The sequence below is a fragment of the Hevea brasiliensis genome, chromosome 12 (assembly GCF_030052815.1).
Source record: "Hevea brasiliensis isolate MT/VB/25A 57/8 chromosome 12, ASM3005281v1, whole genome shotgun sequence".
Taxonomy (NCBI): domain Eukaryota; kingdom Viridiplantae; phylum Streptophyta; class Magnoliopsida; order Malpighiales; family Euphorbiaceae; genus Hevea; species Hevea brasiliensis.
Genome location: NC_079504.1, coordinates 35,612,569 through 35,631,947, shown reverse-complemented (window position 1 = coordinate 35,631,947; position 19,379 = coordinate 35,612,569). Strand labels below are relative to the sequence as shown.

General features: G+C 31.9%; 1 protein-coding gene across 1 annotated transcript; it reads left to right on the top strand.

Annotated features, from left to right (window-relative positions):
- The first annotated feature begins 3,088 nt into the window (after positions 1 to 3,088).
- Positions 3,089 to 17,886, top strand: LOC110673374 (tubulin-folding cofactor E). Its single transcript, XM_021836496.2, has 15 exons — positions 3,089 to 3,483; positions 3,586 to 3,756; positions 4,028 to 4,074; positions 11,125 to 11,271; positions 11,406 to 11,480; positions 12,372 to 12,481; positions 12,596 to 12,732; positions 12,813 to 12,874; positions 14,370 to 14,477; positions 14,566 to 14,600; positions 14,808 to 14,870; positions 16,413 to 16,504; positions 16,586 to 16,662; positions 16,745 to 16,822; positions 17,385 to 17,886. Exons 1-15 carry the CDS (start codon positions 3,171 to 3,173, stop codon positions 17,481 to 17,483), a joined length of 1,614 nt encoding a protein of 537 aa, XP_021692188.1. The 5' UTR covers positions 3,089 to 3,170; the 3' UTR covers positions 17,484 to 17,886.
- Positions 17,887 to 19,379: the final 1,493 nt, after the last annotated feature.

Below are 19,379 nucleotides of genomic sequence, written 5' to 3'. Positions count from 1 at the left end.
AAGAACTCATGCCGTGGGCATGATTTGATGGAGTTTGGTTAACAAGTATAAATATTATCCCGTAGTTTGATTATTTAAATAGAATATATTAATTTTTTTATCTAATAATTATTCTCTTTAAAAATTAAAATTTATAAGAATAATATTCTTTTTTTTTACCAAATATATAAAAATTGTGGGATTTACGATCTATAAAAATTATAAAAGTACATATCTAGGGGACAATTTACTTGCACCTATAATTATTTTTTTCCCTCTAAGTATTTATTTTAATTTCAATTATTTATAATTATAATATTAAAATTGCATTTATATTTTAATTAGTGCATAAAAATTCTATTAAAATTTTCTTACTTAAAATAATTATTAAAAACCTTTATATGCTTCCATTTTTTGTTCATATTGGCCCTTTTGGACAATAGTTTTTAAAGTGTCAAAATAATACATCTTTAATTTGTATTGTTTAGTAACAAAATATTTATAGTAGTGTTTAAAGGTTGAAATAGTGGTTCATAAAAAGTTACTCTTTTTAATTTTAGACCATATTCGACAATCGCTTTTAAGATAGCTTAGTATTTTAATTATGATCAAAATATTACCTTTCTTATTTATACTGTTCGATGACATAATATTTATATTAGTATTTAAAGGTTGAGAGAGTGATTTATGAAAAGTTATATAGAAAATATGTTATAAGTTGAAAGAGCTTTTTAACTAGAGTCAATAAAATTATATCATTATTTTTATATTTAATTGTTAATTTAATAATTATTTTTACATAGCATTTCTACTTTAATAAACTATATAAACAACTAACCACTAATATTTAACAACTAGTAAAACAGTTGATAGTTGCTAAAATAACTAACAGCTACTAATATTGCCAAATAGGACCTTAAATATTGAGAGAGCATTTTGACAGGTCAACAAGATGACAAAACCATTTTTACATTTAAAAGTTAATCCAATAACTATTTTTATCGAATACTTCTATTTTAAATCACTATATAAATAACTAATTTTTAATTGCTAGTATCAACAGTTAATAGCAAGTAAAATAGCTGTAAGCAACTGAAACAGCTAACAACTACTAGAATATCTAATATTACTGAATAAAGTTATAATTTCCCGTTACAATTAAAATTTATTTTCTTTTAGTTTAGACCTCTTAAGATTCTTAGAATAAACATTATTATTACTATTATTATTATTAATATAAAATTCTATGCATTAAAAAAAATAAGTAGTTTTGCAATCGATTATTGCAACTGAATGAAATCGGTTGCTATTAGCAATCAATTTTGTAACCGATTTATGATTTCAATTTTTTATTAAAATAATTAATTTTAAAAAAATTTAGCAACCGATTCAAGAATCGGTTGTTAATCAATATTAAAAAAACCTTAAATATACGATTATCAATCGATTTTAAAATTAATTATTATTAATAACCGATTAAGAAAATCGGTTGCTAAAATTTATTGCTAATAACAACTGATTTTAAAATTAGTTGTTAATAGCAACTGATTTAGGGAATTGGTTGCTAAATTAAAGAATTATTTTAATTAGTTCCAGAGTTAGCAACAGATTTATAATCGGTTGCTAAAATCGGTTGTTATGCAATCGATTCCTTATTAGTTACTAATAGCAACCTATTTTTGCAATCAATTATAAATCAATTACTAAATTTTTTCGCCAAAAAATTATTGCTCAATTTTTTTTCCTTTTTTTTTTATATCTATAATCAATTTGTGAATCGATTGCTAATAACAATAAATTTTTATAATCAATTTTGCCCCCAAAAATTTATGTCTAATTTTTTATTTTTTTTATTTGCAATCAATTTTTTTTTCCTTAAAAAATTGTCTCCAAATTTTTTCTTTTCTTTTTTTTTTATTTGCAATCAATTTGTAATTATCGATTGTTAACAACAATTGATTTTTAAAATCAATTAAAATTGATTGCTATAACAACCGATTTTGCAACCGATATTTTCTCTAAAAAATTCTCATATAGTTTTTATTTTTTATTTTGATTTGCAATTGATTTCTGCACCGATTAAAATTGGTTGCTATTAATGACCGATTTTGCAACCAATTGCGAATCGGCTATAATTTTTTTTTTTTCAAAAAGTTCTCATCCAATTTAAAAAAAAAAAAAGCAACAGACAATCAATTGCTAAAATCGATTGCTAATTCGCTTATATAAATTATTGCTAACTTTTTTCCTACTACATAATTTTTTCTATTTCTTCTATTTTTTCCATCATCTTTTTTATTCTTGTCAATTTTATTCATTATCTTTTCTTTTATAACATATTTTCTTCATTATTTTTTCTTTCTCATCTATTTTTTATCATTTTTTTATCTATTTTCTTCTTATTTTTTTCTTTCTCATATATTTTCTTTTTCATTATCTTTTTTCTATATCATCTATTTTTTTATCATCTTTTTATATGCTTCGAGTTAGTAATTTAAAGTTTTGATGCATTTTGGGTTTGAATTTCTAGATTTATTGGATTGTGATCTTAATATTCTTTATTTTTTTTTTGAAATTTATTTTTAATATTTAAAATTATAAAAAATTAATATTTATTATTAAAAATAATATTTTATTAAATTTGAGCTGATTTAATCTTAAATGTAAAATTCTGAGATTGTTGAGCTAAAAAATTAAAAGACTTTTTGATATCTTGCATTAATTCAAGGACAAATATAAACTTATTTATAATGATTTAATTTAGAAAATATTTGTCTTAATTTATATATTAATCAAAATTCTTAAAATATTGTAATATTTTTAAATTTATAAATTAAATTCATAAAAAAAAGTTAGAAAAGATTAATTTTTTATTTTAATACTTATAAATTATCTATTTATAAATTGATTTAATTAAATATTTATTAGATTATTTATTATAAATTTTATTAACTATTTTTAATTATTTTATTAATAAATATATTTATTATTTATTTTTTATAAAACATATTAATTATGATTTATTAATTATTTATAAATAATAACTTTTTTTAAATTTTAAATATTTATAAATTTAAATTAATTGGTTGTAAGTTGATTTTTATAAAGTAATTTTCAAATTGAGCTCTGTGCCCGACCTCCAAAGTAAAATCGCCAGCCGGAACTTGGAAACAGTGATTTTAGGGAAGAAGATGCAGGAATCGGCCGAGTCAAGTCCCGACTCTTTTAAACTCGGCCAGCGAGTCCATTCAGAAAGCGATCCTAGCCGAATCGGGACAGTCAGGTACGTGGGGCCTGTTCAGGGATATTCAGGGATGTGGGTCGGTGTCGATTGGGACAATGGAGAAGGCAAGCACGATGGGTCAGTGAACGGCGTCCGATACTTCCAAGCGAAATCCGAGCGGTCAGGTTCCTTTGTTCGGACCCAGAATTTGAGTCCTGGCATTTCGTTCTTAGAAGCTCTCCATATCAGGTACAAAGGCGAGTCCACCAAAGAAGAAGAGGGTATGCCATTAGACGACTGTCACTGTGGTTGTATTATCTGTTCTTTTTCCCTTTTCTTTTTCTTTGTCAGTCTGACATAATCTATTTTTGGGTTTTTTGCAGATGAAATGTACGTGCTTTCAGCTAGCAACAAACGGGTATCTGTTGAACTTGTGGGCAAAGAGAAAATTCAAGATAAGCTAAGTAGATTTGAAGAGTTGAAAGGTGCTTCACTACCTTATTTAGGCGTTAGCACCCCTGGAAACCCAAGCGATATCAGCAGTTTAGTACCAAGTGAGTATGTTTAATATTGTGTATTTCAGTTTTAGTTGTTCTTTCATAAGGGTGCCACTCATCCATCATGAAGAGCAAGCAATTAGGTGAATTTTGAGGTATCTAAATATAGCATATAACATTAGTATATGAAAACGGTTGTTAATCGTGAGAATTTGGAGATTCGGTTTTCTGGATGTATTGTTAATCATTTGCTCTTTCAGTTATATACAGCAGCATTACTCATGCTACTATATATGTGATAGTAATTTGTTTGATGCTTTTCTTGTAGATCTGAAGGAGTTAGACTTGACAGGAAATTTGATTTCAGAATGGAAGGTATATTCTGCTTCCTATGTCTGTCTAATGCTGACTTTTGTGAAACAGCACTGACATAAATTAGATTCAAGTATATAAGTTATTATCTCAATTAGATAGTTAAGCTATGAAATTTCTAGAGAATTGTTCTTGGTGATTTTACTTATTTATTTATTTATTGCTTGTAAATCACCAGAACAAGGATGCCTACAATTTTCTTTGAACTTCTAATTTAATTATGTAGTACATTGCAAATTGTATGAAAGTACCATGATATATTGATATTACTTTTACATTGTTGTTAAAGATGTTGAGAATTGCTCTATTGACATAAATGGCTCATTAATAATCAAGACAACAATGCTTGATGCCTTACTTGTTAAGAAAATCATAGGAGGAATAGAAGAAGGCAAAGAATAATAAATGCTTGGAAGTTGCTTTTCTAACATACTTTATGTTCTTTTAAATATTATGTTTAGACTTTGCCACTTGGGCCAGAGGACAAAGCATAGGCATCATGTTAAACTTGTGCTGCTAAGTTTTATTATGATTTTTGAATGAATGGCTTGAAAAGTTCAGTACTATTTTCAAAGAGGTAAATTTCACTCACAATAATTGAAATAGTTTTAAAATTATTAAACTTATATTGATCTCTTAAAAATCATTGAATCTTAATTTTTGTAATGATAAAACCATTAACACTAAATTTCGGCCAAATTTAGACCAAAAGTATGATGTAGCAACTGTATTGGACTTTATTAATTTATGATGTAGCAACTATATTGGACTTTATTAATGTATTTGTCTAATTAAGGAGCCATTCAAGACATTTTCCCTCTTCTTCCAGTGTCTCCTCATGACTAAAAGATATGAAAATAAATGTTTAGTCATACTTCTCACTCCTATTCTCCTTTCCATTCAATTTTTTCTTTCATGCCTTTTGTGAACAGAGATAGGAGAGAGTGGGAAAAGAGAGGGGAAAAAAATGTTTGGATGACCCGTTAATTATAGGAAATATATTTAAAAGGTCCAATATATTTGCCCCATTAACCTTTTGTATGGAATATAGTCTTGGCAATTTTATTGATACAAAAATGAAGGTTTATTAATTTTTACGAGCCAGCTTTAAATTAATGACTTTAAAGAGATTATGACAAGCTCAATGACTACAAGTGAAACTAACCTAATTTTGAAGTAATATAACACACTTTTAACAAGTGCATGTCTCCTCATGATGCTTTTTCATCATGATTGTCTTTTCTCAAACTTCCTAATATTCCTTCATTGATTTGATAAAGCGCCCAAGAAAGGCAATTTCTGTATGCTAATGATGATGATTGTGATTTCTAAATTGTAGAAAACAAAGAATTTGGAAAATTTTCTTTTATATTTCTTCATACTAAAATGATTTACAAGCATTCTAATTTATATACAAAGGCTAGGACTAACTAGAAAATTAATAATAGCCAATAAATACAATAATTCGTAATTATATTCTAATTTACAGCTAATTTACACTGATTAAGAGATTTACACTAATTGAGGGATTCTAACATTCCCCCTCAAGTTGGTTCATGTATATTGCACATGCCTAACTTGCAAATTAGGATATGAAACCCCTCACAATTTAATTCCTTAGTGAACACATCAGCAAACTGGTCTTTCAACCCTATGTAAGAGATATTTAAGGAACCATTGACAACTTTTTCTTTTATGAAGTGTCTGTGAATCTCTATATGCTTGGTCCCATCATGTTGAATTGGATTGTGAACTATACTGATGGCAGCTTTGTTATTACAGAACAGGGACAAACCACTAGTTTTCAGCAATTTTAATTTCTCCATCAACTTTCATAACCACAATAGTTCACAATTACCTTGAGCCATTGCTCTAAACTTAGCCTCTGCATTGGATTTAGTTGACACATTTTGCTTCTTGCTTCTCCAAGTGACTAGATTACCATCAACAAAAGTACAGTAACCAGATGTTGATCTCCTAGCATCAAGAGATCCACCCCAATCTGCATCTGTAAAGGCCTTAATCTGAAGATGGTCATGCTTTGAGAAAAGAAGTCATTTCCTAGGTGCAGATTTTAAGTATTGCAAGATGCAAAAAATAGCCTCCAAATGAGGTTCACAAGGATCATGCATATACTGACTCACTAGACTTACTGCATATGCTATATCTAGTCTGGTATGCGAAAAGTAAATAAGTCTGCCAACCAACCTTTGATATCTCCCAATATCCACGGATCCCCAATTTCTGCTTGCAATTTGTGAGTTGGCTCAATGGGAGACTCTGTTGGTTTACAACCTAGTATTCCTGTTTCCTCTAACAGATCTAGTATTTACTTCCTTTGAGAAATAAAGATTCCTTTATCTGATCTGGCAACCTCTATTCTAAGAAAGTACTTTAGCCTTCACAAATCTTTGATTTCAAACTCCTGTGCTAGTTGTTCCTTCAGATGAATCATTTCTTCCCTATCATCACCAGTTACCACAATATCATCCACATAAATAACTACATTTAAGACTAGCATCACTAGTTACCACAATATCATCCACATAGATAATAAGTAGAGTGATCTTATCTCTATAGTGTGTTATAAATAAGGTGTGATCAGCATTGCTTTGGTAGTATCCAAAAGAAATCATAGCCTTACTAAACCTGTCAAACCATGCCCTAGGTGACTGTTTTAAATCAAACAGTGCTTTCTTCAATCTGCAAACTTTTCCTTTGGTCTTCCCATTCTCAAACCCTGGAGGGATTTCAATATATACTTCTTCTTCCAAATCACCATGTAGAAAGACATTTTTTACATCAAACTGTTGCAAATCCCACTCAAGATTTACTGCACATGATAATAAAATTCTGATGGTATTCATTTTAGCAACAGGAGCAAACGTTTCCTGGTAATCTACCCCATACGTCTGTGTGAAGCCTTTTGCTACCAGCCTAATCTTATACCTTTCAATTGAACCATCTGCAATATGTTTCACAGTGAACACCCACTTGCATCCAACTGGTTTTTTTCCCCATTGGAAGAGTAACAAGTTCTCATGTCTCATTGTTTGCTAGAACTTTCATCTCCTCCACCATGGCTACCTTTCATTTTGGATCAAGACATGTTTTCTTTCAATCATGTGGGATAAAATCAGAGGAAACAGACAATAGAAAGGCTCTATAGGATGGAGACAAAGAATCATAGAAAATGAAGTTAGAGATGGGATGTTTAGTACATGTTCTAACACCTTTTCTGAGAGCAATAAGAATATAAAGATCATTATTAGAAGAAGGAAGAGTAGACTAAGAATTAAAATTAGACTTTTCAGCAACCAAAGGAGACTCATGACATACCTCAGGATGTTGAGGGATTGAATCCAGAGATTCCGGTTGATCAGCAGTCTCCTGCTCGATGGCTATATCTGTCTTGTTCCGCCGAGTATAGATTCTCAAATCTGGTCCATTCAGTCTCCCTCGAGATTTAGGTGACTCCCCTTGAGTATCATTATTAGGTGTAAGCTTTAGACCCATATTTTTCCTTTGAAGTTGAAAGTTGGGAGAGCACAAAGAAGAAGGGAAAGACACCTCTTCTTCCTTCCTATGCTCCTCCTGAAGAGGTGGATGAAAATAAGATTTAGATTTCCTAAAGGTAACATCCAAGCTCACAAAATATTTTTGTGTAGTAGGGTGGTAACACCTATACCCTTTCTGAGTACTGGAATAACCAACAAAGATACACTTGAGGGCTCGAGGTTCTAATTTCTCCCTATTAGGCTGATGAACAAAGCAAACACAACCAAAGACCTTTGGAGGAACAATATATGAATTTTTAACTTGTAAAACCTCTAAAGGACTCTTAAATTCCAAAGTCCAGAGTAGCGTTCTGTTAATAAGATATACAGTAGAAAGAGTTGCATCTTTCCAGTAAGGTTTGGGAATATTCATTGTAAACATAGGAGACTTAGCAACCTCAAGTAAATGTCTATTTTTTCTCTCAAAAATTCCATTTTGAGCACTATTATTAACACGACTAGTCTGATACAAAATTCCGTGTGACTTCAAATATTCCTGAAAAACTCCATTCATATACTCTGTGCCATTATCAGTTCTCAGTATTTTAACATGAGCATCAAACTGGGTGCTAATCATTTTATGAAACTGCTGAAAACATGAAAATACTTCATTTTTCCCTTTCATCAAATATATTCAAGTTAAACACACTTTTAGTAGGCCTCCACACATCAGAATGGATAGTCATAAAAGGAACTAAAGCCTTATTATTTATTGAAGGATAAGATTGTCTAGTATGTTTGGCAAACTCACAAGCATCACATACTAATAATTCGGTTTTGCATTGCTTAAATAAAAGATGATAAAGCTTCTCTAAAACAGTAAATGAAGGATGTTCAAGTCTCCTATGCCACTGAATAATTTCTTCCTTAGCACTCATAGACTGTTCCAACATGGCCTGATCAACACAATCATTCAATAGATATAGTCCATCTTGCAGTCTACCACTGCCAATCGTTCTCTCTGTTATCAACTCCTAAAACACACAGTGAGTGGGAAAAAATTCAATTTTGCATTTGAGAGCTTTTGTGATAGAACTGACAGACAAAATGTTAATAGGAAAGCTAGGCACATGTAAGACAGAACTAAGACTTATAGTAGGAGTGTATTTAACAGAACCTGTTCCAAAAACATTAGATAAGGATCCATCCGCAATGCAGACTTTTTTTTTGCCTGAACATGGAGAATAGGATATGAATTTATTCGAAGAGCCTGTCATATGTTTGTTTGCTCTAGAATTTATAATCCAAAATGAATTATTATGATTGGCAAGAAAAGCATTACCTGAGTTGACGAAGTCAGAAGAGGCAACTGTAGTGGATTGTGATTCAAGCTGTGATAGGAATCGTCTCAGAGTCTGTACCTCTTCATTGGAAAACATCCCAGTGATAGCAGTATCTTCAGAACACTCACAGCCTCAGATACATTTGCTTGTGATCTAGCAGAGCCCATCCTTTTTTCGTCCACGCCCTTTAGTTGGGCGGCCGTGCAGCTTCCAACATTGTTCTTTGGTGTGCCGAGATTTCCCACAGTAGTCACAATGCAAGTGATCCTTATCTAATGGACCATATGACTGTTCTCGTAAGGAGTTAGCAGCTAGCCCAGCCTTATCAACAGTTGTAGAATTGATCATAACACTCATTCTGCTCTCCTCTTGTTGAACATAAGAGTATGTCTGCCTTAAGGTGGGCAAAGGATCCTTACCAAGCACTTGGACTCGAATTTGATCATACTTCACATTTAGCCCAGCGGGAAAATCATATATGCGCTCCTTCTCAATCAATTTCTGGAACTTAACTGCATCAGCCGGATATGAAGCCTGAAAGTCTTGATAGAAATCCAACTCTTGCCATAGACTACTTAGTTCTGCATAATACTGAGCAACAGTCAACTCACCTTGTTTCATTCCATGAACCTTATTCCTAAGCTCATAAACTTGTGCATCATTCCCAACTTGAGAATAAGTCTGAGAAACAGCACTCCAAATGGTAGCGGCACTGTCCAACGGTAAATACCCACGAGCTATATGAGGTTGCATAGAATTGATGAGCCATGATATAACAAGAGAGTTCTCCGACTCCCACTGGCTGTAGGTAGAACTAGTACTTTCTGGCTTTTTTCTATCTCCAGTGATGTACCCCTGCATTCCTCTAGCCTGAATGAACAGTAGACAAGATCTAGAACATGCCAAATAATTAGTTCCATCTAACTTTACAAGATTAATTTATAAAAAGGGATTATCACTAACAAATCCAGCCTTTGTTTCAGAAGCTTTCTTCTTTTCATTAGTAATTTTTCAATTAAAGAAATAGGTATTGAGACAGAAAGCAAGAAACTGGGCAATGGAATGTACCCAAAAAAATAAATGTGCAAACCAGGTGTGGAAACACGTTAGTCAGAGGCGCACCGGACAGGGAAGGTCGTCAGCAAGAGGCGTGGTCGGAGAAATCACCGAAAAAAAGGGTGCATGCCCCGGCGCGTGAAGAATGACGCGAGACTTCTGGAGGCACGTGAGCTTACGCGCTTCAACGGACGGCGGCGGGACTCCGGGCGTAGGCCGATCGGCTGGTGTCCTTCCTCCTCAAGTGGGTGGTGACAGTTACCTCCTTGCCTAGAACGATGTAGAAGCTTGATCCAAAAAAAATAACCCAGAACTATACTGTTTACGCCAATAAATTTTGGCACTGCTCTGATACCATGTAGAAAACAGAGAATTTGAAAAATTTTCTTTTATATTTCTTCATACTAAAATGATTTACAAGCATTCTAATTTATATACAAAGGCTAGGACTAACTAGGAAACTAATAATCGCCAATAAATATAATGATTCCTAATTATATTCTAATTTATAGCTAATTTACACTGATTAAGGGATTTACACTAATTGAGGGATTCTAATATAAATACCATTTGGTGAAACAAGGTCTGGTCACTCTTTCTGTCAAGGATATGGATAAAAATCCCGTTACTAAATATGGATAAAAATCCCATTACTAAAACAGGCTTTGTATAACTTCATGTGCATTTTGTATTGGATTTTTATGAATAGTTACATTACATTAGCCCCATTGTGTAATAACTGCATAGATGGCTTGACTATTGTAAGTGGAATCTAAACAGACATGGAGGCCAGAAAAATGATTATGTTAACCCATCTAAGCTGCATGTTTTTGCCTTCATTGACAGGTTTATACCACACACTAAGAAAACTAAGATCTAGGTACTTAATTCTCCATCCCCCCCAGCAGCAAAAAAGAGGAAATATTTCAATATGCTCTGCATAATATTGAAATATTTTGAATTAGTTCATTACTTGAATTTTGCAATGCATATGATGCATGTTCATTGAATGTATGTGCCCTACTCTAATTAGGTTGAATAGGTGTCAGCAAGGAGATGCATTTATTTGTTCTTCACTTTTTATTCTTTTTGTGTTAATTATTTAGTGAATTGCTTGTTGCTGATGAGCCTTCTCTTTTTTAAATTCATACTTGCAGGATGTCAGTACCATTTGTGAGCAATTACCAGCTCTTACAGCCGTCAATTTGTCTGATAATTTAATGTCGCAGAACATTACTGGGCTACTTCAACTGAAAAACATCCGTATCTTAGTTTTAAACAATACTGGCATAAATTGGACACAGGTGGACTACGCTTATTTATTTGAATATATATGTTAATTTTGTGTTTTATCATTTCTATTATGCTTTTTCCTTTATTTATTTATTTTTTTTACTTTAAATTTGAGAAGCTAAATGTAATATTTTTGATATTGCAGGTTGAAGAACTTAATCATTTATTGCCAATGATTGAGGAGCTACATCTGATGAGAAATGGCATAAGTAGAATAATGGTCTGCTCTAACCTAGATATGTCATATGATTGTTTTGGATATTGTTATGTTCATTATTGTTGTCATTATCCTCTACAAATGTGATTTTGTGGACGGTCACTGATTTCATGAGTATGTTGGGAGGATGATATTTTTATGTTCATTATTGTTGTCATTATCCTCTACAAATGTGATTTCGTGGATGGTCACTGATTTCATGAGTATGTTGGGAAGATGAACACTCATGGTGAAGAACTATAAGAATTATCAAAATGTTCTTCTCAGAAAAGGAGAAAGAAAATAGACAGAACCTATAATTTCAATTTTGCCCTCGAGCAAACAATGAAACACTAAGTTCCACCACATTTTCCCTTCTCTCTGTTTGCTGGATATAGACCGTTTATATCTCTAAGGCTCTGAGAATGGGGTGGAAGGGGGTTTATTTACCTTCTTCTAGCCTTTGAATATTAACAATGTATTTGAACTTGAGCATGTCCCTGAAAATGCAAATGTGAGAAACAAATATTAACTGTAAAAAATGGATTCAATCATTGCCTGGTTAATCATTAAAAGTAAAATGGTCATGTTAAGAATTCTTTTGATAGAGTACCCTCAGGAAGAAGTGGACAGCAAAACGTATTGTGCAAGTTTTGTTGTTACTACTGCAATTGGTGGATATTGTGTGTCATGTTTACTTATTAAAAAGGAAAAACTAAAAATAGAAGAAGAAGAAGGAGAAGAAGAAGAAGAAGAAGAAGATAATATTTATATTTGTTTAGATATCTGGTTCCCTGATATTTGTTTCATTTTTGGATTACACTGTTATATCTTGCTCTCCACTTGAGCATATTGTCAAGTATATTGATCATGTTGTTGTGAAGGCTCATTCTATATTTCTTTCTTGTTTTTTAGCCAACATCTTCATCAATTGTTCAAGGGTTTGGTTCTTTGCGGCTTCTGAACTTGGAAAATAATTCAATAGCTGAATGGAATGAAATCTTGAAGCTCTCTTTGTTGAGAAGGTCAGAAAGATATCGGTGTTTTCTTCCATCTGGAACTTTTTTTTCATATAATTTTCAATTTTTTATTTGCTAAATTTTTATCTTGATAAGTATTATAACGTGTTTTGCTGTCAGTTTGGAGCAGCTTCATTTGAACAAAAACAATTTGAAGCACATCTTTTACCCAGATGCTGATACTATTCAAAAATTGCTTAGTGGATCTGAATCTAATGTCAAAATGCCTTTTCAAAACTTGCATTGCCTTCTTCTGGGTAATTTAATCAATGACTCCTGTTTATTATATCAGTTAGCAACTTTATAGATGTTACTGATCATCTTGTATGTGTTTCAGGAGGTAACAACATTGAGGATCTGGCCTCTGTTGACTCACTGAACTCATTCCCCAAATTGGTGGTAAGATGTACAATGCAAGTCAATTATTTCATGTCAGACTAGGAGTATGCAGCATACCATGTCTGTGTAACCTACCATATCTATGTGATATGAAACGAGTCCATGAGGCTGCTAATTTAATTACACATGGAAGATCATCCTTATAAATAACTTTTTACTGTAGCTAAATTTTGGTTAATTGTACTCAAAGATTTTAGATTACTGAATTCGTAATTTGTTATATCTTTAATGCCACCTTGATGCATAAGAATGAAGCTGGACAAATGGAAAAGGTTGTACTCTGTCCCAGTTCACTAAATGTCTTTTTCCTGTTCAATCCATTTAATGCTTATTTACTGCAATGATTCTTCTGCATTATAAATCTTTTATGTCATTGTTTAGCACTAAAGCAAAAGGCTTCTAGTGTGGGGTTGACTTCTATAACTTAGTTGCATAACAAGTTCAAACTTATAATTTTCTATTGTAGTTATACAGATCTATGTGTTTCAAATCCTTCATTGTGAATTAAAAAAATGGATTAAGTTATGAGGCTGGATCTTGGTGAACATTTCTACAAGAGAGGTCTAGTTGCTTGAATGCAGCATTAACTAAAGCCTTCAGAAAATAAATAAATAAATAAATAAAAACCAACAACTAAGCCTTAACCCCAAACTAGTTGGGGTTGGGGTCAGCTATATTTAACTAAAGCCTTCCTACAGGCTAAATCAGATTTTGCTGACTATTCAGATGCTTAACTAGAATGTACACCAATGCCTCCTTGTATATTTAGGTATGGCCCTGCATGCCTTTGCACGTACAAGTTGATGTTAGGAGGAAAAGTTTTAAAACATATTTGGAGAGAGAGAGAGAGAGAGAGAGATTTGTTATATACATGACAACTTGTTATCTGGAAGGAAAGATTATCATTTGAATTGCCTATGTTTCAAATTTGAATTCAATGCAGACGTAGTTCTCTTTTATTTTTTTTTTTCAACTAGAATATTTTGAACGAAGTCATACAACATACTTAGTGTTGATATTTTTATTTATTCTTTTACCAATATTTGATTATTTCTTGACATAATGAATAAGATAGGAAGAATTTGATATCTAGCCTTCTGATAATTGAATGTTGTGTACTTGGTTGCATAATTATATTTTATTAGGGTCATTTCTTTTTTTAAGTAAAATAACTTATGATTGGTATTGACTCCTAGCAACAGTACCAAGTTGCAATAGAATGCAATTTGTCTCTACTTCATATTACTTTATTTCAGTTAAATAGGGCTTCATCAATATGCCAAAAGTACTGTTAGGAAACAGTGCCTTTTGCATTTATCACTATAGTTTAATCCTGCCATCTCTGTCCTACTCTTGGCCTGTAACCTCATATTGGTTAGAATCATGGGCAATATAGAATCATTTAGAAATTTTAGACTTCATGATTGAGAGGTAAAATGTATTTTGGATATAGACCTACCCTTCTGATCTCATAATTTTTTTTGCTATATCATAGGATATCAGGCTTTCTGAAAATCCAATAGCTGATACCGGAAGAAGTGGTATCCCAAGGTTTGTTTTGATTGCACGATTATCAAAAGTTGAAATACTGAATGGAAGTGAGGTAAACTCCTGAAGTTCTATGTAGCTGTATGTATTTTATTTTGAGGTTCTTGTGAATCTGATCTATCGTCATATGAATTGCCTCTCAGGTAAGTCTTCGTGAAAGGAAGGACTCTGAAATCCGGTACTTGCCTTGTCCTGTATCTGATCGCTTTATTTTACCTTTCTCAGAAATGAAGGAATTCATTTATTTAGGCAATTATTCTTGCCATTGTGTTTTCAGGCTAATGAATATCATCTTTGGTTTTCTTCTTTAACGTTCTTTAAAAAATATTTGCTTCCTTTTTCTCTTTTTTTTTTTCCCCTTTTTTTTTTTAATTTTCCTGTGCAGATATGTTCGCTTAGTTATGTCGAAGTTGCATGACAATCCAGATGAAATCAAAGAGCATCCCAGGTAATCATTCTTGTGAAGTTATCATCCTGTTAGCTGTTGCCAGTGCAAATCCCTGGTGGAAGTTGCATTAAAGATAGATTAATGTTTATGCATACCTTGATTTGAGTATATTCAAACTCAAACTGAGTTCAGACTACTATTGTATGCAGTGATGTAGGCTTGTTTGGCTTTAGTGTAGTAGATGTGAAAGCTTATTGCTTCAGGATTAGTAGGATATCATGGATTTTTCACATCCTGTCTCCAATTGTGTAGGAGATTTTCTGGTTCTAGGATTTATTTTATGGTAAGCAAATTACTTGTTTCCTGTCATAACTTTCAAAAGATAGCATATACTTTGAATTCAGGAAATAGAAATGACCAAAAGAAAAGGTACCTCATCAATGAGGATTAAGTTTAAATTTTTTGGCAAATCCGAGTGTAGGCATGTAAAATGTAATTGATATCTTTCTTTACAATTACATGCTATTGTAAATAGCTCATCATGACTCCTGGAAAGATCAGGCTTGATTGTGGAGTACTCTTGCACTGTGTCAATTGAGGGGATGAAGGAATGCTTACTCAATTACCTTCGTTGGACATTGTCATTCGATTATTAATTTATTTATTGAGCAGAAGGGGATTGAAGGGTTCCTTGTACTATCCCATGATCACCTAAATTATTGAAAAATGTTTTCCCCTAAATTGGGTTGAGAGGGGAGATAGATTGTCGTCCCAATTCCTTAACTTGTTCTTGAATTCCAAGATTACACTTCATTTGGTGCATTGTCCTTCTAATAAATTGTTTTCAAACCGAGTCAGCCAAGAGAATCTCACGATGATCTGTTCAATAAGATGAGTATATTAGTATAGTTTGGCAAGCCAATCGGGAAAGATATCACAAGCATCGTATATGAACAAGCATCTTAAGTATAATAAAAAACGAGACACAAATACATGAAAAAGGTGCTACTTCTTTTATTCATTTATCACAATCAATACAATTGGATCGGCTGTCCTTACATCACTTATAGAAGGGGGAAACCTACAAGGAGTGGTGGGACAGAAACTCACCATGCTAGTGGCTGGCTATACCTATCGCTCCTCAATTGTCAACTAGCCGCTTCCCCCTAAAGAGTATTAGGGACACAATGGGGTGTGACAGGAGGAGACATCACTGTGCTTGAGCAATCATGTCACGGCCCAAGTGTAAGAATGCCTTTGGGACCGTGAGACACTTGGCTTGAACTCTTTCAAGACAAGTCAGCCAAGAGAATCTCACGATAATCTATCTAATCAGATAAGTATATTATCAACTGAGTTAAATGTTTTTAGGATCTGCCCACATTTCTAAGAGCAACTAAATCCTATAGACTCCCTTTTACCCAAGCTTTCCAGCATGGTCCCTATTTATCAAACTGAGAATATGCAAAGTTTCTTGGACTCTTAATAGAAAATGGAGGATAAAACCATCAAAAACTTTTTCTATTTAATGCCAAGTTACTTGTTCTTGTCGGTTAAGCAATAATGTTCTTCCTGCTTACTTTGGACTTAACTTGATTATAGGTTTGCTGAGCTTAAGGCTTTTCATGGCATTGAAGGTGAAAGGCCATCAGTTGGAACATCAGGCCCTCAGAAAATGGCTTCTGGACTTCTATGTATGAACCTTTTAATGCTTACCATCTAATTATTTTATGGATTTGCCATATATATGTTCAAACATTTCAATAAAAATGCAGCGGTCAATTTGAAATGTGTGGGTGCATCCATTTGTGAGAAACCGTTACTAACAAAGAAACTGCCAGCCACTACAACGGTGATGTTCACATTACTTTTACTAAAGCCACATCATTTTGTATATTCTTTTAAGACTCATTAAAGTTCTTAATTCATTTTAGGTAGGCAAGCTAAAAATTCTTTGCGAAAGCTTTTTCAAACTCAAGTCCATCAAGCCAAAATTATTTCTCCAGGAAGAGGTTCGTCTTAATCTCCCATTTTCCATTATACTAATACCTGTTTATGGTGAATGCCTTCTTGGTACTTTAATCATTCAGGAGAGTTTGACAGATTCTCACTGGGAGTTATTATTCTGATATAGTGCATATTAAAATGAATCCCAACCGGGCCAACCCTCAAATTGATAGCTCTCCCGAATTGTATTTTTTGTTAGCATTGCACTCTTCACAGCCCTTCTGAAATTTCTTCTGGAAATAAAATATGGCCGGGAATTCATGTGTGTCTAAAGATAGAATTTGTGCTTTAGCATTACTTTGTTACTTTCTATGCTCTATAACTTTGGAAAATTCTATCACCCAACACCCCCAAAGAAAAAACAAAAGATAAGGGAAATTACAGAATCATTCCATTGTTAATTCTCGTGTAACAGCTTCTCATTCCCACTTTGAATGGAGAACTAGTGGACTGTTCGTTTGCAGCCAGCTACTGCAATAGATCTTTTCTCCTAATTTATCTTTGAAGTTTAAATTTCCCATTGGCTTTGCCTCTTTTTTATTTTTCTTTTCTCCTGGTAATTTTCAGGGTTCACCTCTACCTTCATTGCTGGATGATGAAATGGCAACTTTGACGGACATTGGCATCGGCAATGAGTCGACCATTCTTGTGGATGAAGAGAGTTGACAAAAGTAAAAATCAATGAACTCATTGCAATCTACTGCTGAAAGTTTTTGAATAATGATACACACAAGCTGCAAGTTCATGCCGTTTCAGATATGCTACAGTTTTGCATCTTATGCATGCTGCCATTTCTTTCATCATGCATGCACACCCTCAAATGATGGTTGATGGTTTATTATACATTCACTCGTCTGTTCAGAGTTAAAATTTTTCCTTATGTCAGGCAATACCAGTTATGGATCCTTGGAGAAACAAGAAAGTTAATTCCCCACTAACAGATTTTGGGGTGCATAAGAACCTGTGTGTGTCTAAACAAGTTTAATGACCGTTAGACTAAATATTTATATCGAGATATATTCAAAATTAATTAAAATGTATCTATAGAGTGTACAAATTTATACGTAAATATTTAATCTTATGATGAAATCATTTTAATATGAGTTCAAGCTCTCTTAGTCACACTCAATGCACATGGGTGAACTTGGGACAACGAGTTTGGTTTTTATCCACGAGTTTTTCTTCCAATATATATTGCAAAAGGATTCTTATATTTACAGTTCACAATTATTTTTTTAATCATGTAAATTTTTTAGCATAAAATTTATGCTAATAGAGGGTAGTTTGATTGGAATCCAGCCTTTGCATTTATCTACTTTGAAATTAATAATCCTTTTGGTATCACACAATTGCTTTATAATCAAATTAGGATGTGATTTTTATCTTTTTTATTCAAATTTTAAACCAAATGAAAAAGTAAAATTTTTATTTTTAATAAAAAAAGCATAATTTTTTTAATATACTATAACTTAGGACTGTACAAATTGTTCTTTTCCAAAAATAATTTTTATTTAATATATCTTATATAATTTTATTCAATAATCAAAGAAATCCTTGTATAATGGGCATAAGCTATTTTAATTAAATAAAAAATATTAAATATTAATGAAAGGATTAATTGAGTACGACTTAGGTAGACCAGCACTTGCTGACGAAAGTGTTGTTCCTACTGATGTAAAATTTGAGAAAATTATTTTTTTAAATATATTAATTAGATAACATTAAAAAATAATTTAAAATTAAATTTGATAAGTTTTAATTATAAGAATATTAAAATAATAAAATATTTTTTTAAATTACTTTTTTTATAGTATGGTGTTTTTATTTAGAAAAGCAATACTGATCTCCAAAACTCAATGTTAAATAAATATTTAGGACCTATTTGATATTACTATTAAAATTGCTATTGAAAAAATTATTTTTTTAAATATATTAGTTCTAGAGTATTAAAAAATAATTTAAAATTAAATTTGATAAGTTTTAATTATAAGAATACTAAAATAACAAAATAATTTTTTTCGAACTGTTTTTTTTAATAGTATTTAAAATGATATTTTTATTTATAAAGATAGCTTTCACCTTTTAACCTTAATGCTAAATAGACATTCAGTCTTTTTAAAGGCTCTGTCTATGTTATCCTTAAGGTTTCAAAATGGACTGCTTGTTAAGGTAATAAAACTAAAAAAATTCTGTTTTAGAATTAGTTTAACACCTTTTACCTTATCATGCTTATAGAGCATAATGGTTTGCAATCGGCTTTGTTTCATTGATCAAATTAATTGGAAAGTTCCATTATGAGACCATTTTTATGAGGAAGAGTGATGATGAGGAGCCAACATTAGAATTCAAGATAGATGAAGCTATTTACTTATATTTGCCCTCATCATTTGGATGTTTATCATTCGTATGCTTATATCTATAAGATATCCCATAAATATCTCCAAGATATATTTCTTAAAGTTAACACGTTTATTTTTTTTTTACAGCTAATTATTAAATACATCAAAAGTACTAAAAAATAGTGTTCTCTCTTTCACAAAAAAGTGAATCATCCGTATAATA

Excerpts from the sequence above, each read along its gene's own strand:
- LOC110673374 (XM_021836496.2), top strand. The coding sequence starts at position 3,171 with ATGCAGGAATCGGCCGAGTCAAGTCCCGACTCTTTTAAACTCGGCCAG. Across the intron at positions 4,075-11,124 it reads ATTTGATTTCAGAATGGAAG|GATGTCAGTACCATTTGTGA; the intron begins GTATATTCTGCT and ends TCATACTTGCAG. Across the intron at positions 12,875-14,369 it reads ACTCATTCCCCAAATTGGTG|GATATCAGGCTTTCTGAAAA; the intron begins GTAAGATGTACA and ends GCTATATCATAG.